This window comes from Ambystoma mexicanum, chromosome 2q (genome assembly GCF_040938575.1).
Source record: "Ambystoma mexicanum isolate Mex_15411 chromosome 2q, UKY_AmexF1_1, whole genome shotgun sequence".
NCBI classification, from domain to species: Eukaryota; Metazoa; Chordata; class Amphibia; order Caudata; family Ambystomatidae; genus Ambystoma; species Ambystoma mexicanum.
In genome coordinates this window covers 420,585,843-420,603,774 of record NC_090924.1, presented here as the reverse complement: position 1 = coordinate 420,603,774, position 17,932 = coordinate 420,585,843, and the positions used below count along the sequence as shown (strand labels likewise).

The following is a 17,932-nucleotide window of genomic DNA, read 5'->3' as shown; positions in this document are numbered from 1 at the left end:
AGTGCTTTCACGCTCACACAACAGAAAGACTCTCCTTTTCTGCTTCTGAGTAGCATTGTTCAGTGTCTGTCAGGCTTTTGCTGGCAGAAGATACAATCCTTCTGGGAGCATGGTCACTGCCTAAGTGTTGAGCCAGGATCGCTCATAAGCCTACTGGGATAGTGTCCATTAGGATCTCTGTATGTAGGTTGAGGGTCAAAGTATGACATGCATTCTGATGCTGCTATTTCTCTTCTGATTTGGTCAATGGACTCTTGATGAGATTGTGTCCATGAGAATTTACTGTCTTTCTTTGTAATGGTTTGGAGTGGGGCAGTAGTGGATGCAAGTTCTGGGAGGTAGCATGTGCAGTAGATGGCTAACCCTAAGAATTAACAGACTTCAGCAACTTTCAAAGGGCGTGGGGCCTCTGTTAAGGCTCTGATTTTGTCTGGATCTGGGTCTATGCCTTTGTCTGAAGTTATATGTCAAAAAAATGAGAGTGTTGTTTTATTGACTGCACACTTCTCCTTGTTGAGCGTGAGGTTCACTTAGAGAGTGTGTTGCAAATTTTTAGTATAGTGGTGTCATGACCGTCCAAATATGAGGATATCATCACTGTAATTAATGTAGTGTGGTTTGGGGTAAATTACTTTCCGGATTTCCTCTTGGAAGATTTTGACTGCAGATGATATGCAGAAGTTGAGTTGTATGTACCAAAAAAGGCTGAGGGGGTAGTGAACATGGTGATATATTTATAATTAATTGTAATGATAATTGTTCTTTTATCATGTGCTTAATACCAATGAGTGGTTTCCTAATTGTGGGAATCGGGATTGAAACCTGTGATGCACTGTGTTGTCTTTCTTCGAAGACAAACGTGTTGCCCCTGAGCTATCCTTCTTCTTATAGCGGGATTTGGCTTGGTTAGGGACACACATGTCGACTCAGTCTTATCTGTCACTCAGGGCCTTTCTTGGGTACTCTCAACACTGGCGAAATCCATGGGGTGGTTCTAACTGCAAGCTCAATGATGTCAGCATCAAGGAGTGATTGTTTTTCCTTCTAACCTTGGTGATGGATATTGAGTGGTATGCCTCTGTAGTGTTGTGCAGTTGGTTTTATGGAGGTGTCTATGTGAAGCTCGACCGTCTTCTCTTTCAGTTTTCCAATCCCCTTAAATAGTGCTGGGAATGTTGCTTCAATTTTGGCTGCCGGTGAGATGTATTTGCTGTCCATCAGGTTGTAGAGGGTATGGATGAGCCCCATCTTGATGGCAGACCTGAAGCTAAGGATGCAACCACAGGCTGCTTCAGCCTCGATAACATGGATGGTGATGCAGTCTTGTTTGTCCTTGTAAGTGCAGGCGGCTTTGAAGGCCCTGATGCAGGGCAGTGGTTGCTTTGCGTCATAGGTGTATCTGCCTACCTGAGCCTTCTTCAGGTGAGGGGGCAGTGCTAGCCGTCTGTATTAATTCTCAGTCATGACGTTTACAGTCGCGCCTGAGTCTATCAGGAAGTCGAAGACTCTCCCTCGCACGGTGGTAGTGTTGGGCTGTGTTCCACTATGTTGGGGTTCCATAAGGCGTAGAAGTATCCTCTCTTCCTCCTTTCGGAGCTGGAAGGTGACTCTGATTCACTCGTCGACGTGGGGGCCGTGTGCAGGTTGTGTACGTTGTGTACGTGCCTCCTTCTTTTACGCTTGGCCTCTGATGATGGAGAGTGGTGGGTTCTAGTGCTTTCCCTGGTGTGGTACTTACTGTCGTTTTGCTTGTGCCTGTTGTCCGTTGGAGGACTAGAGTGGGACCTGTAACGTGATGTCCTGTGCTCTCTGTGCCCTGATCTGGATATCCTCGGAGCAGGGCACATGGCTTTGAAATGGTCTTCTCCTCCGCACGTGGAGCATACCTGCCTTATGGCAGGGCACATGCCCTTGTGCGGTAATTCGTATCAGCATCTGAAGCAGTGGCTCTTGTTGTTCTTCGGCATGGCGGGATGCATCACACCCTTTTGCACTGATTCTTCTTTAATCGGGACTGATCTGGAGATTTGTCATGGTCGGGACCTGGAGTCGTTCCGGCTAGGTGTAGTATCTCAGCAATGGTGTGCAGCATCTGCAAGAATTTCTTCTTGAGAGTTACAGACTCACAGCCAGCTATTACCTGCAACTTGATGACCTTCTCATTGGAATATTGGTGCAATTCACAGTGTTTCACCTTTGCTCACAGTCACATCACAAATGTGTCCATTGTTTCACCTGGAATTTTTCTTGTGGTGTGAAACAAGTGAAGCTTGTTGACAGCAAAATGTTCACCCAGGATGCGTTTCAAGTCTGCGTAAGTGTATTCAACATCTTCAGGCAGTTCAAATATGATGTCTCTGACTTCAGGGCCTGCTGTGAGGGTCAGTAAGCCTGTAATGCGTTTATCGTTTTGCGGGCCCAGCACGGCCAGGTATATGTTGAACTCCTTGATCCTTCTGGACCATCCTGGACAAAGATTTGTGGTGTCAATATTGTCAAAAGGGAAACGCGTGGGCAGCGCGAAGGAGTCCCTTAATGGGGTGGGTGTTGGATCCTGACCTCCTTTGTTGATGGCGTGGGACTTGGGTGTCGGCCAGTAAACAGCGTCCTTCCACAATGACGCTGCATTTAGAAGGTGAGGGGCTGCTGTGATGCTTCAGTGTTCAAGTTAGTGGCTGTGTTGTGTCAAAACAGACACTCCCAGCGTCCTGAGGCTGAGGTACTCCCTTAATGCTAGTCCAGGGTGGATGGGATTGGGACACTTGGTACTCATCCAACCCTACAACACACACTTACTGCCTCAGCTGTCTGCCAAGTGTTTATCTCTGCTGGTGCTGTGCCAGGATATATCCCTCTGTGTACCCCTTTCATATAACAGAACCCTTCTGCTTGTGGATGCACACTTCTATTATGTTGGGAGAACATGGGGTGCCTGCATTCCAACCTGGTAGACTTTCTCTTTGCAAGTAGAGTACTCGCTCTATGTGCATGCCTTACTTGCGGGTGGCGCTAGTCACGCGCAGTGGGGCGAGGACTTCACACTGTGCTGACAGCCTACCAGTCACTCCACCAGCGAGCAGAGTGTTCACTCACCGCTCATTGATCTTGCACATCTTGTATCATACAGGCTAATCTTCACTGACCTCGTCACCAGTATTCAACAGATCACACACACTCTGATGCAGGACACATGAATGAAACAGCCACACGACTCGAGCCTTGGCAGAAACTGGATCTTTATTCTAACGGTCCCTCTCACATCACTAATGGTCACGTGTGTCATTGCAGCCAATGGCACGACAGTACACAGATGTTTCAGTTGGTTTCATCACAACACACTCTTGAAGGGTTCTCCCTGTACGCATATCCCTCTCCGCACTTACTGGCTTTGAGGCAGACCTCTCAGTCTGAGTTGGTGCCTGCATCTTGACTGCCTCCTAACTGCAGCCCGACTGCACTCAAGATGCACTTTAAGTTGTCAGTAATGGGGTGTGGCGCACAATTCACAAATTCATAAGTTTGTAAGTTCACTCTCCATGGGGCGAATTGTGAGCAAACTACCAACTGCTTTTAATGAGGACTTATATAGTTTGCCAAGCAGCCAAGCTTCCCTAACTAGTGGGGCTGTAGCTCCCCCCTTCTCTTCACTCCTGGGTCCAATACCCCCAACCAGACCAGACCCAGAACCAAAGCCATCAGCGCTACTCTAAGTAACCTGCCAAGGGGAGCACTGCTCCAGATCTCACCTTGAGTCTCTCTCTCTCTCTCTCCCTCTCTCTCTCTCTCGGGGAGAGAGAGAGAGAGGGAGAGTCGGGCAGCATGCTACAAAAGCCTGAGGCTACAGCTACGGATCAGTCCATAACCTTACGGTTGCACCCAGCCCACAGGCACGAGCAAGGCACTGGCTCCTTCTCAGGCTCCCTAGTTTCCAGCTGCCAGGGATGTCGTTATCTCAGCCCGCAAGAATCTGCTTTCCTGCTCCTCTCCACTCCTGAGATAGGAATGAGAGGGAGTGAGAAGAAAGGACATCTCAACGTGTCAAGCCGAACCTCGTCACATTGATACTCGAGGCCACTTCCGACAGTCAACCAAATACATGTCTTTGCTTACCTGCAACCCATGTCCAGATGGCACCTTTAACACTGGCCCACCACCACCTGTGCAGCACATGTACAGGAACCAGGAAGCAGAGAGAGCTTCCTGGTTCCTGGAGGCATGCACAATGGAGCTGGAGTACCTCTGTAGCGCTGCCCAGAATGACCGAAATGTAAAGAGAGGTGCAGGACCAGCCCCTGAGCACATTAACAACAGCAGTTCCCCAGACTACATCCCCAATGGCTGGAAAAACTCTATGTCCCTGGTCTTGCATAGACCACTAGGAATGCGTGCTGGGGATCTTAAACTGTCAAAGGAAAACCATATTTCCCTTAGACAGTTAACAGCATCCCAGGAGCAGTTGGGAGCGATTTTGCTGGGATGGCTTTGGCTTATCAATAATGGGTGACTGTAGCGGGTCGGTACCCCATCACCCATTATGGCAAGCCATCTCAGGACCCAGCAGTATTCATACTGCTTGAGTCAATGCGGATGGTGTCGCATACTATCTCTTTCCTGTAGGCTATCCCTGCACTGTTCGCAAAGCTTTCAACAGGTGTCAGTGACATATATCCCTTGAGCTTGACATTCCCATGTGGAAAAATTAAAGCTGGTTGAGGGTATTCTTGCTCTCTGCATTCATTTTCCAAATGAAGTTTTAAGCACTGCTGCAAAGCATCAAGCACATGTGCACCGTGTCGCTCCCTTTTGATCTTTGCTGCAAATTTACCTCCTTAGTACATGTAGATAAAAGTGGCCAGTTTTTGCTTGAAATTTGACTCTATAAAAGAGACCAGCAGGTACTCAATGTTAACTTTAAATTCAGCTACCTCCCAATCGCCAGGAAAGGTGGAAAGTAGATTCCTCACCAGCTGTGCCAAATCGGTATTACCTACCAGAGAATGAGCCCCGACTTGTTGAACGGATACAGCTCAAGAAGGTACACAGAAGAGAAGAATTGACGGAGGGATGCATTGTGATGGCAAAACTGCTATGTGGCCAACTCAAAGCATGTTATAACAGAGAAGACATTACACAGCAGCTGCCTCTGACACAATGGAAACAACGCTGCATCTGTAGCTCTACTCTGAGTCATTCAGTAACCTTTGATGGCATCACACTGCTGACGTAGCCTGTCAAACGTGCAAAGTAGAGTTTCAAAGGGTGGCCAAAGAGGAATTCAAGTTGTTCTGTGGCAACATGCAGTACACCTACAGTTGGTGCAGTGCATTGTTGGCACGGGAAGCCTGGTTGAGATGTGAGCTGATCCTCTGGGCCATAGGTGCCATTTCTTTCCCAGATGGACATTTGCTGATAAAGCTTATGATCGCTAGGTGAAGGATATGAGCAAAATGGGGGACATGAATTGGCTTGCCAAGTCATAAGACAGCAAGGGGATTTGATCTATTGTGTGCTGCAACAAAACCTGAATGCATATTACAAAACCTTAGCCACTGTGCCTACACCTTCTACCAGATGTTCACTCCCTTGAGGCTTCTGGCCTAAAATTCTTGCAAGCGCAATATTGCCTGAGACCCACCTTAAAATGTCTTCTGCCCTTTTACACAATTATAGGATCCCTCTTAGCTTGTAGAGGACGGAAAGTCCATCCAGTGTACTGTGATAGTCATGCAATCAATGTTCTGACCACTGGTGTACCAGTCCATGGTGAAGTGGAATATTGTGCCCACCGTGACAGCTACCCCACGGTAACCTGCAGTCATTACATGAACCCACTCAGGCATGAATCTGTGCTGCTTCCTCCAAAGAGAAAGTAACACAAGTATGAGGCTTCCACTAGCTGCCCTATGGATTCTCTGCACCGCCTAATTCTCCCATGATGACATGTGTCTCATCCTGTCACTTCAAGAGACAAATGTTGGCACTTGCATCATCAATCTCTGCAACTGCCTCAAATAATAATAATCTCAGCATGATCACACACTAGCTGCCATCATGTGTTCTCTGCTCCTTCTGTCAGGTGTCACCGATTAGCACAGGTCCCTTTCACTCCCTTCAACAGATGGACCCTGATGTGTGTATGAAGAGTCTCCTTGAATCTCTGCTGCTTCATCCCACAAACATCATGCATGCGTGAGGCTTGCACAAGCTGCCCTCAGTGATTCCCTTCCATTTAGGCTCTTTTCTAGTGTAAATCACAAGCTGGATACATGTTGGTTTTTCTCGTGGCATGAATGTCAATTATTGTCAATAAGAAACAGAATGCCTGATTTCTCCTCCACCCTCAAACAACGTTGGTGCACATAAAATTAAGAGTGACATACATGTGTCCTCATGGTTACCCAAACTTACTTTCTTATCAAGGATTTCATGTCCCTAAACTCACACAACTCACTGAATGTGTCACCATCGGCTTGTTAAGCAAAACCTTAATCTACCCTAAAGCTAACTATGAGTCACTAGTCACTCAGTAACTCTTTCTATACTTCTTCCCATTCAACTACTCTAACTTCACTCCAGTGTATTCCCTTTTTAAGATCGTCTCCTTCTGCTTTCTGAAAGCTGTCCAACACTGAAAATGACCACCAACCTCTTACACCCTTTATATCCCATTAGTTTGAACTCAGCCAGACATTTTAACAAGTTTGAACAAAGTTTCATCTGGTCCATTTACCTAAAACTCGTGTGATTCAAGGTCCCTCTGGCAAAGTTCATCCAGGCTTACAACAAAGTACACAAAACAAAACTCTCCTACCAAACCCAGATCTTCGTCACTAAAAAAATGCAGACGCACATATGGAATCTTCAAAGAACCCTATGACAACAAATGCTGGACTTACTTCCATAGACATTTGTTAAACAGATACAATATATCCAAAAGAGCACAGACACACAAAAGACAGGCCCAACTAACTCGACAAATGAATACCCTACTAATGCTCTCATAGCAGAAGACTCTAATGTTCTCCCATTGGACATCATAGCAATTGGTAAGACCATCAAAGCATCAGGAAAACAATGGCACCATGTCACTCGTCGGCCCAGACCAGTGGTTCCCAATGTCTCAAACTGACTCAACCCATGAGCTGACAGTGGTGAACCATCCAAACTGCACAACCTGCATGCCACACTCTGACCATTCCGAGCACCCGATTTCAAATGACCAGACACCAGCTTGTTTCTTGACCCAGCACGACTGACTGAACCTGAACCTGGTTTGACCCACACGACAGTACAGCTCAGAGCATTGTTCTACAGTATCGAACCACTAAGAACAATTAGTACCCAGCGAGAGCCAAGGAGAATGCAACACGCTTTCTGATTGGCTCTCGCCGGGTCGTTACCCGGCCGGGAATCCCTCAGCAAGGATTCCACGGCCATTGTTCCCGGCGGGGGCGTGGCAGCCCCTCAGCCAATTAGGAGGCTCGAAGTGGGGTCATCCCCTCTCCGAGCCTCCCCGCGGCTGAGAGGCTGCCTTTGCCCCCTGCCGGGGACTCGGGTAAGTCTTCTTTTGTTTATTCCCTTCCCTCCCACTGCCCCCCCCAATTTACCTTTTTGTTCCTGTGTCCCCGGCAAGGGGACGAGAGAAGCCTCCAGTCGTGTGGAGACTCGGAGCGGGCCACCCCCGCTCCGCGTCTCCATGCGGCTGGAGGCTTCCCTCGCCGGGGATGCAGGTATGTTTTTTTTAAAAAAAAATGTGCCCCCCCATCCAGCTCCCGCCCTCCCAACCCCACTTACCTTCTTTTTGATCCTTTTTCGGGAGCGGACGCGCTGGGAACACTTGTGTTCCCAGCGCGTCCGCTCCCGATGGCTGCCATGGAAAGGGAAAACGGACTCTGTTTTCCCTTTCCATGTCGGCGGCAATTTTCTTTTTTCTTTTTCTCCCGAAACGCTGCAGCGTTTCGGGACAAAAAAAAGCTTTTAGTGCCCCGGTGACGCAATTTTTGCGGGTCGGGGTACTAATAGCAATATGACCCTCGCATCGGGGGCATTACCGACTCTGGGGCCTTACCTATGGGCCCCAGGGCATTACCTGAGTCGGTAATGCCCCCGAAACTCGGGTTATATTGCTTAAGTAGAAAGTATTATTGACTGCTATCTGCCCACCTGGTGCATGTTTGGGCCCTAAAGGCTTAGAATGGTTAAGCCTTTCTGATACATTTTCTCACACCAGACAAATCCTTTTGAACATTGTGGTGCTTTATTGCCTTTTTCCTCACTTCTGAATATCCAGAGTGCTTGCAACTATTAAATTCTGCATTGCTCTATTCTTCTTTACGGGGGGTTGGTTGTTATATAGTGTTTTTATAAATATGTGTATATTGGTGTGTTTAATTAAAGAGTATATATTTTTATAGAACCACGGGTTGGCATACCTTTTATTTTGGATTGTTGTACTCTGCTGTTGGGGTTACTACTGGATCACATTCACACCCCTTCTGAGAGTATAACCTTCCCTCTGACTACGTTACCACAAATGGCTACTCTTGGTTGTGTCTGTGTTTCCTTTATGACTGGGATCACTGTTGGTTTGTAGAGATGTGGGGGCTGAGTAGGGGTTCAGCCACTACTGACCCTTATACATTCTACAGAGCAGAAGTCATTTTGATGTTGATTGATTTTGATTTTGAGCATTTTGTACCACACTCCCAATAGACTTAACTGTATACAGAAACAGATGGACACAAAGCCTCGGGATGAGGTGCTAGACAAAATGCATATGGATGCTGTCTATGAGCTAAACTAATCTATTTAAACAGGTGGTTTTTAAGATCTTTCCTAAACCGGAATAGTGACTGGCAAGATCTAATCTCCAAAGGGAGGCTGTTCCAAAGTTTGGGTCAGAAAACTCCAAATCTCCAATCACCTCTTGATTCAGATTTGTTGCGTGGAATATTCAGCAGAAGATTATCTTCTGAGCGTAATGCTCTGGCAGGGTAGTAGTGAAGAATGTTACCACTGGCATACTCTGGGGTAAGTCCATTAACACATTTGTAAATTAAACAGGCTACTTTAAATTTAATTTGGTCCTCAACCACCAGCCAATGCAGGGATCTGCAGAATGGTGAGACTTGGTCATTTTCCCCAGCCGCCCCACCAATCTATTTTTGGCATTCTGGCACTTCTGCAGCCTATATATCTGCTTGGCCAGTATGCCCGCCATCAGACTATTGCAATAATCCAGGTGGGTGTTCGTCATAGCCCCCAAAACAACCGCATGATTTTCTGACAGTAGGAATGGTAATGCATTCCTGAGCATCCGCAATGAGTAATTAACTGACTTAACCATCAGTTAAGAGATTGCTCCACTTTTTCCAAGACGTAAGCATACTATGGTTTTACAATACGTGCCCACATTGATCACGCATTTCCATTTAGCCTCAGTAGGTTAAAACCTGTCTTCTTACTGCACGCTATTCCGGGATGACGCATACCAGTGTTCTCAAGGTTACCAACGCACATTGGATGCATCGTTCGGATATCACCTAAGAAAACCGGGTTTGGTTTATATGTCGCTCTACTGGCTACCAGTTGAAGTCCCAGTCATTTTGATCCCGACCGCTTCATAATGACAGCACCTGCTCTCTTATACTCATGAGATAATCTGAAGAAACCCTCCGAAACATCTTAGATTCCATCTTCAGAACTTGGAATTTGAGCGCGATATAAGAAATTAGACATTGGCACACTGATGGCAACACTGCACCCGTTGGTATGTGATCCATCAACAGTCCTATTAGGCTCTTGAAGAAGAGGAATTGCCTCGAAACACGTCAGCCTTCGATATTGGACAATTTGATTTGCCTTTCTTTGCTTTTGCATTTGCTTATGATTAAATAACTTTTGTTTTTCAGAATTTGTTGATGCATACTACTTGCTGAATTGACACATTGTAAATGACAGATTGAGTATCATTGTTCTAATTGAATAACTAACCGCCATTTTGACGGATGTAGATAGTGTGCAAGGGATGGGAGGATTCCAACCTTGGATCCTTTTCCTTTTCTCTTGTATGTAGTAGGGTCTTGTGCCAAGGTCTTAGTTCCTCCCCTGCACCTCCAATATTTTGACACCAGCTTTGTTGGATTCGAAAATACTGTATCCTGTGTGCTTGAAGTACTGGTGTGCACCCATTTTCCCATTGTTTAACCTTCATCCTAACAATGGCTTCACTGCTGAAATTCTCTTGCCAGACACAGCCTAAGTGCTTGATTTTTGGGGCGAATTGTAGCTTCTCACCGAGAATATAGGGAGAAAAAGGTTCCTTAGCATTCACAACTCGTTGCTTGGGCCCAAGCAAAATGATCTCAGTTTTTGCTGCGTTAAACTGGAGCTGGTTGTTGGCCATCCAGCGATCGACTTCGGCCAGACACAAGTTGACTCTAGTAAATGCGTCCTTAATGTTCTTAGTCTTGTTATAGATTTGAGTGTCATCAGCATATGAGTGAAAGCTCAAACCAGGATGCCTCACTATATTTAGGACTGGGCGCATATAGAGGTTAAAAATAAGGGGGGAAAGTGAAGATCCCTGGGGGACCCCACATCTAAGAATGATAGCTTCGTAAATGTATCCCCTGAATAATACCCACTGGGATCTTTCTGCGAAGAATGATCTAAACCATTACAAAGCCTGTTCAGAGACCTTTCCCACTCTCATGAGCCGGTCTAACAAAATTCCACGATCCACTGCATTAAAGGCTGTGGAAAGGTCCAGCATCAACAACAGAGTTGATCTGCCACCATCCGCGACCTCCAGCAGCTCATCATGCACTGCCAACAGTGTGGTCTCAGATATGTGCCTTGGCCGAAACCCCAATTGGAGTTCATTCAGCAATCCCTCTTTGTCCACCACGAAAGCTTGAAATTGGGAAGTGACAACTTTCTCCAACAATTTTACTGGCCAGATCAGACCGGCAACTGGCCGGTAGTTTCTTAAGATGGCTGAATCCAGATTGTTTTTTTAGAAGTGGTTTCACTATTGTGTTTTTTAATGCGTCCGGAACCCGGCCTTAGTTCAAGGATTTGTTCACAAATGTAATGATAAAGGATGTGATGTTTAGTGCTAGTCGCCTAGCAGCGCAGGCAGCACAAAAGGCTGACTATTGATAGGCTTAAGTTGTAGAATGAGGGAGTATGTCAATTCCTCGGTCACATATGCATACATCCTTATTGATCTATAAATGAATGTATTAATGTGGCCCTTCTTCCCTAACTCCCCCCCTTATTGTATTGTGTCTGTCTCTTGTTTGTCCCCCAGTGAGTCCTATGATCAAAATACAAATATAAATACAAATCATTTTCTTCTTGCTATACTAGTCATGTATCAGTGAACTCTCTTTTTATTTTCTCTACAGATTGATTTTATGCATCCAAATACTCTTGTTCTTAGGCACTAGTCTAGTCTCATTCATATTAGGGGTATATTAGTTTGACCTCATATTTTGCCTCCCATTTTTAAACATATTGTTGAAAGAATTATACGCAATTACTTAAATGCATTGTTGTTCACTTGCTAATTCTGAATAAAGATTATAAAAAAGGAAGGTGATACATATTAAGGTACAGGTAGAAGGATGGAGAGAGTGGATGCCTGATTGAATCGGGTCATGATTACTAATTTGACCAACCTGAGCTTATTAAAATATTTGATTTAGGCTGTAAAATGTAAGCAAGATTTCATATATATATATATCCCCAGAACAATGTACACCTATTGTTAAACCATTTCTACCTCATCAATATTTCTTCACCTAATGTTTATAATTATTTAACTTTGGTGCCTAGTAGCTATGCATGAAAACTAATCACCTGGCAATGTTTTTATCAACTTCCCTTATTTTTAAATAGATTGGCTTGAAATAAGAAACACACAATACGAAACACACAATGTTTTTCAAATGCAACAACAAATAGGTTGAATCAAGTATGCACATACAATTTTTCTGTAATTGATATACTGCCCCTCATATACTTTTTTATGTTAATATTGGCATCCTTGAATTTTCTTTGTTGCTGTTTGGCTTACTTTGACCTTATGCAAGTTTAAGATCTCAGGGTTTGTTGGGTATTGAAGGCTTTCTGGTTAGGGTGTAAAACATTACAGAAAGGAATATCTTTACTGTATAGATTTGTCTCTAATTTTGTTTGGCTCTCACATTGATGTTTTATTAATATTATTATTGTGTATTTGTTTTTAATTATTAATCTGTATTCAAAATAAACTCAACTGTACTGCTACTAGATGGGGAAGGCATTCTTGGTGTGGGTCGGGAGTCTCCGGCGATTATTGGGCTTTGAAGAGGTGCATTGTCACCACTTATTTTAATTGCAGGATGAAGGGGACCTGTCTCATGCCAGATGGAATGTCATTCTTCATTTTGGGTGCAGAGGTTTATTTTTGAGCGTTTCTTTTTTTCGCGTTCTTCGTTAGATAGACTTTGCAATTAGTGGAAAAGACAAGAGCTAGCTACAAATAATACACTGCTTCAGAAAGTTCCCAAGCACTGAAGTCTAATCACTTGTTTTCTGTTACAGCAAAGTTAAACTTGAAAAAAACATATATATAATAATAAGGGAAATTGTTGAATATCATAAATCTACCAGCACATAGCAGCGAATGACTGTGTCTGACTCAGGGCACCCAGGACCAGAATGTGCTCCTCCTCAATACGTTGTCATTGTTATGGACTTTGTTTTGCAGCCTAATATGCACACTGTAAAGTTCCTATGGCAAATGATATCAGGGCTTTACATAGCGTGTTATGCCGGAATACCAAATCTTTGTGCTGTAATAGCGGCTCTTATTAATACCATATTTAATGGTACTCAATTCATGAATGAATGGCTGAGTCGACCTTGCCCTGATTTCAACTTGAAAGTGTAGGCTTGCCCCATGTTAGAGTTGAACGCTAAACCCAGGAGCTTACCACCAAGAAAATTACCTATTGGCTTTGATTTGGAACTAAACTGGAGTTGAGGCATTCCCGGAAAATTAACTATATCGGAGCTGAAATGACCAACATTTAACTGTATCAAGTTGTTTTACTGTGTTTTAATGTGATCCTGTTTATCTCTTTTCTTAGGCAAACATGGATTCTTTTGAAATAAATCAAACAAGTGAGTTCATTCTCGTGGGCTTTTCAAGCAACTCAGTGGTTAAGGCATTGCTTTTCGTGATGTTCCTGATTGTCTACTTGATAACCTTGCTGGGGGACACCTACATAATCACACTGGTGGCTCTTGATCCTAATCTTCATAACCCCATGTATTTTTTCCTCGCCAACTTCTCATTTGTCGACATTTGTCTGACATCTGTCATTGTGCCTCAATATCTGAGCAACCTCAGCTCAACAAGGCAGACTATTTCCTTTGCTGGATGCTTCACTCAGTTATTCTTTTTCCTGTTTACTGCAAACATGGAGTTTTTTCTCTTGGCGGTGATGGGCTATGACCGCTATGTGGCGATTTGCAATCCTTTTCAATACCATTTGATGATGAGAAGGCAGATTTGTTGTCAGCTGCTGATTGCTTCCTGGGTGATCACCATTCTCCATGCTTTGCTGTACACACTAATGACATCACGGCTGTCCTTCTGTGCATCCAACTGGATCCACCATTTCTTCTGTGACGTTCCACCATTGCTCAAACTCACCTGCTCGAACATCTCAACATATCAACTTGTCACATACACTGAAGCAGTGGTAATGATTCTTGGTCCCTTCCTCTCCATCATGTACTCTTACGCCGGCATTATTTTAACCATCTTGAAGATCCGGTCTGTGAAGGGCAGACATAAAGCATTCTCCACTTGCTCTTCACACCTTACTCTGGTGGGCTTGCTCTATGGCAGTGTGTTCTTCATGTATTTCAGACCCCCATCAAAATATGCCCTGAATTATGACATGGTTGTCAGTGTGGTGTATACTCTCATTATTCCAATGCTTAACCCTTTCATCTACAGCCTGCGAAATAAAGACATGAAAAGAGCTTTGCAGAAGCTCTTAGGTCGGCTTATCACATGTAAAACATTTAAACACTAATCAGGAAAATAAAGTTATTGAACAATCCAAAGGTTAACCTCCAAGTGCCATTGGACATGAGTCTAGGGTGGAATACTGCCATGTGATCCAGTTTTGAATGGACTGCGCGGTGCAACAGCCAAAGAAAGAGCTGGATCCTGTTGAAGGAAGACTAATGAAATGATTAGGCCTCATTACGAGGTTGGAGGTAAGGGAAAAAAGATGACGGTAAAGGATTACCGGCATCCCTTAACGCTCTGGGCTATTCTGACCTGCCAACCTGCTATTAGCAGCACCGTAAATAACGGTGCCGCTAATAGCGGCATGGATGCGGGAACGCAACCCTTAATGCTGTAAACATGGAGTAAACATGGCGTAAACATGGCGTAAACAGGAGTACATCACAAGTCAGGCGGACATGCAAATACCGGCATGAAGAATGTGCTAAAAGTGGGTACCGGCATGCTGGCAATACCGGCATTGCAAACCACCCGTAAACTGCCATGTGCAGTGTTCTCAACTGCCACAGGTGCACACAATCAGCACAGGTGGAGTCAATGTAGACTGGGCCAGCACAAAAGGAGCACACCACACCCCTTCCCACACCCCTTCCCACACCAAAATGATTCCAATAATAGTGGCAATACTGGGGCTGGAGGACATGCTTGCATTGCTACAACAGCAACAACAACAACAGGCAACACAGAGGAGACGCAGGAGGAGAAGGAGGGTGAAACAGGCACAGCATGCCCCACCAGTGCAGGCAGTTGTACCACGCAGGCAGCCCCCAATCCCTCGCATCAGAGCCAGTCCATTCAACCTAACCCCTGAGCAGATCCACACCCTGTACCGTCTGGACCGGGACACCATCAACACCATTGTGGACATGATACACAACGACATCGCCAGCCTCATAGACATCCATACCGCCATCCCCCTCTACTGAAGGTGGTGTCTGTGCTCCACCTCCTGGCCACATACATCTACCCGCACAAGGTAGGGCAGATGCATGGCATATCACAACCATTATTCTCACGCGCACTGAACCAAGTGCTCGATGCCCTCCTGAAGCACACAAGCGACCACATATCCCTACCACAGACCGCCCAGGAGATCTCCAACACCAACATTGGCTTCCATTCACTGGCAGGCATCCCAAATTGCATTGGTGCCCTCGACTGCACCCATGTGGAATTGGTGGTCCCACATGCCATGGAGGTAGTGTACCGCAACCGTAAGTTATACCACTCCAAATGCAAATGGTATGTGACTCAAACAAGATCATTACACATTGTTGTGCGCAATATCCCGGATCAACCCATGATTCAATGGTCCTGCGGAACTCCACGATACCGCGCGACATGGAGCGACATGCCGGACAACGTTCCTGGCTACTTGGTGAGTTGCAGGGCAAGCACATGGCAGTGTGATGGGGGAGATGCATACTTCACCTGGGTGCGATTGGGAGGGGAGATGCATACTTCACCTGGGTGAGATTGGGGGGGAGAGATGTATACTTCACCTGAGTGGGATGGGGGGGGGATTCATACTTCACCTGGGTGAGATTGGGGGGAGAGATGCATACTTCACCTGGGTGAGATTGGGGGGGAGAGATGCATACTTCACATGGGTGAGATGGGGGGGGTGAGATGCATACTTCACCTGGGTGAGATTGGGGGGGGGATGCATACTTCACCTGGTTGAGATTGGGGGGGAGATGCATATTTCACCTGGGTGAGATTGGGGGGGAGAGATGCATACTTCACCTGGGTGAGATTGGGGGAGGTGGGAGATGCATACTTCACCTTGTTGGTATTAGTTGTGAGACTGAACAATGCCCATACTGTAATACACTGTGACCCAAGCCAGCCCAGACTGAACCTGACACCTGAAACCAATATGCAAGACGTAAGCTGCACAACAATAACAACAAGTCAGTACAGCACCCATACCATATCCATCCACATGTACACTGCACATAATCAGATCATACCCTCTGCAACACAATGCAGCGACATGCTGTCAGTATGCCCAATGTAAATGACCGCTGAACAGCATCACAACAGACATGCGTCCATGAGTGCGTACAAAGGAATCACATGAAGCCAATACACAGAATTTCACTGGCACACCACCACAGAAGTGAAGCATGTCAGCATGAGGACATCAAGCGTGGAATGGCAGATCATTAAGAGTCTGTTTCCAACGGTGACAGGATCAAAGCATACGATTAACTACACATCACCTAGATCATGGCAACAACTGCCGTAGGCAACCACAGTGCATGAACACGAGCAAGGAATAGGACACTCCTGCATCAACTAGACGATGCGACGCACACCTGTGGATCATGTGACTTCACACATTGCAGTTACTTTGAATATCTCCATTCATGCAGGTGATGCTGGCTATCCCTTGAAGAGGTGGCTCCTTACCCCTGTCTGGAACCCGCAGAACAGGCACAAAGAGGACTAAAAACGTGCACATACCCATACACGAGTGGTGATCGAGCAGACCTTTGGCCTATTGAAGGCACAGTGTTGATGCCTCAGCAGGTCGAGTGGGGCACTCCTGTATGGGCGTGAGAAGGTGGCCAAGATCATCGTGGCATGTGTCATGCTGCACAACATGTGCATCAGACGGAACGTGCCTCTGCCCCCTGACATTGAACTGCAACCGCCTGGTGAGGTGAGGAGGAGGAAGAAGAAGATGGGGTTGCACGTCAGGCAGGTGGTGATGAACAGGAGGGACGTGCTGTGCGCCAGAATCTGATAGTCCAATATTTCTGATACACATGGATGTGGAGGGTGCAATGGATGTGGGACTCAGGGCACTGGGTGTTGGTGGGACATGGACACTGTGCACTGTTCACCAAAAAAGCACACATTCACAATAACCAATGTCCAGTCATGTGATTGTTCTTGACACAACGGGTGTATTAACCATAAAGTGAATAGGAAGTGCATGAACCCTCCAACCCAAACACCTTCTCCCCCCTCCCCCTACAACTCCCCCAAACACCCTCTATCCCCTCCACCCACAACTCCCCCAAACACCCTCTACCCCCTCCTCCCACAACTCCTCCAAACACCCTGGCCCCCTTCCTCCACAACTCCCCCGCACATGGCGTGCATTTCAGTGCAGCATTAGTCTGCAAGAGTCACCAATAACAGGCTGCCCCTACTTCCTATGTCCTCAACCAGCATTGGGTGGTTGCATGTCTGGCCGGCGCAACGTCTGCACGGACCTGCGCAGAGGCCAGTTTGCCTGGAGCTGGCAGAGGAGGAGGTGCCTGGTTGCTCCAGTTCCTGTGCGGGACGCTGGCTCTCCATTGCATCCGCGATGCGGCTGAGGACCTGCCTCACAGCTGCCAACACATCACAAATGCGTGTTGTACTGGATTCTATTGCAAGTTTTATGCCCGTCCTCCCTTGCAAGGGCACCCTAACTCACATGCTGCCCAACCAGCGCAGTGAGCTCCTCTTGGCGCTGTTGGATGAGGCTGATTCCCTGGTCTCTGTCCCTGCCTTTGGTTGATATTGGCGCAGCTTGCGGCATGGGTCCGCATGGGTCCGCCATCAGGTGAGCTCTCCCTGGGGCTCCATCTCCCTGTGACTCTCCAGCAGACAGCTCATGGCTGCTGGCATTGGATGTGGGGTGTGGGCTGAGGTGGCGTGACAGCTGGGGGCTGGTTGTGCCCTGTCCTACGGTTGTTTGGCGTTGTCCTTCTTCATCCGACAGGAGTGCCGTGGCAGCTGCTTCTCCAACTGAACTGTTGGCAGCGGACAGTGAGCCTTCTGCCACTGGCTCCTGTGTGGTGAAAGCGGCTGGTGTGGGTGCTATTGCATTGTCAGTAC

At 46.4% G+C, this 17,932-nt stretch overlaps 1 protein-coding gene across 1 annotated transcript; it reads left to right on the top strand.

Moving 5' to 3' along the window:
* Window positions 1–13,145: 13,145 nt before the first annotated feature.
* Window positions 13,146–14,096, top strand: LOC138568740 (olfactory receptor 1L4-like). The gene has a single exon (XM_069646524.1). The coding sequence runs from the start codon at window positions 13,146–13,148 to the stop codon at window positions 14,094–14,096; it is 951 nt and encodes a 316-aa protein (XP_069502625.1).
* Window positions 14,097–17,932: the final 3,836 nt, after the last annotated feature.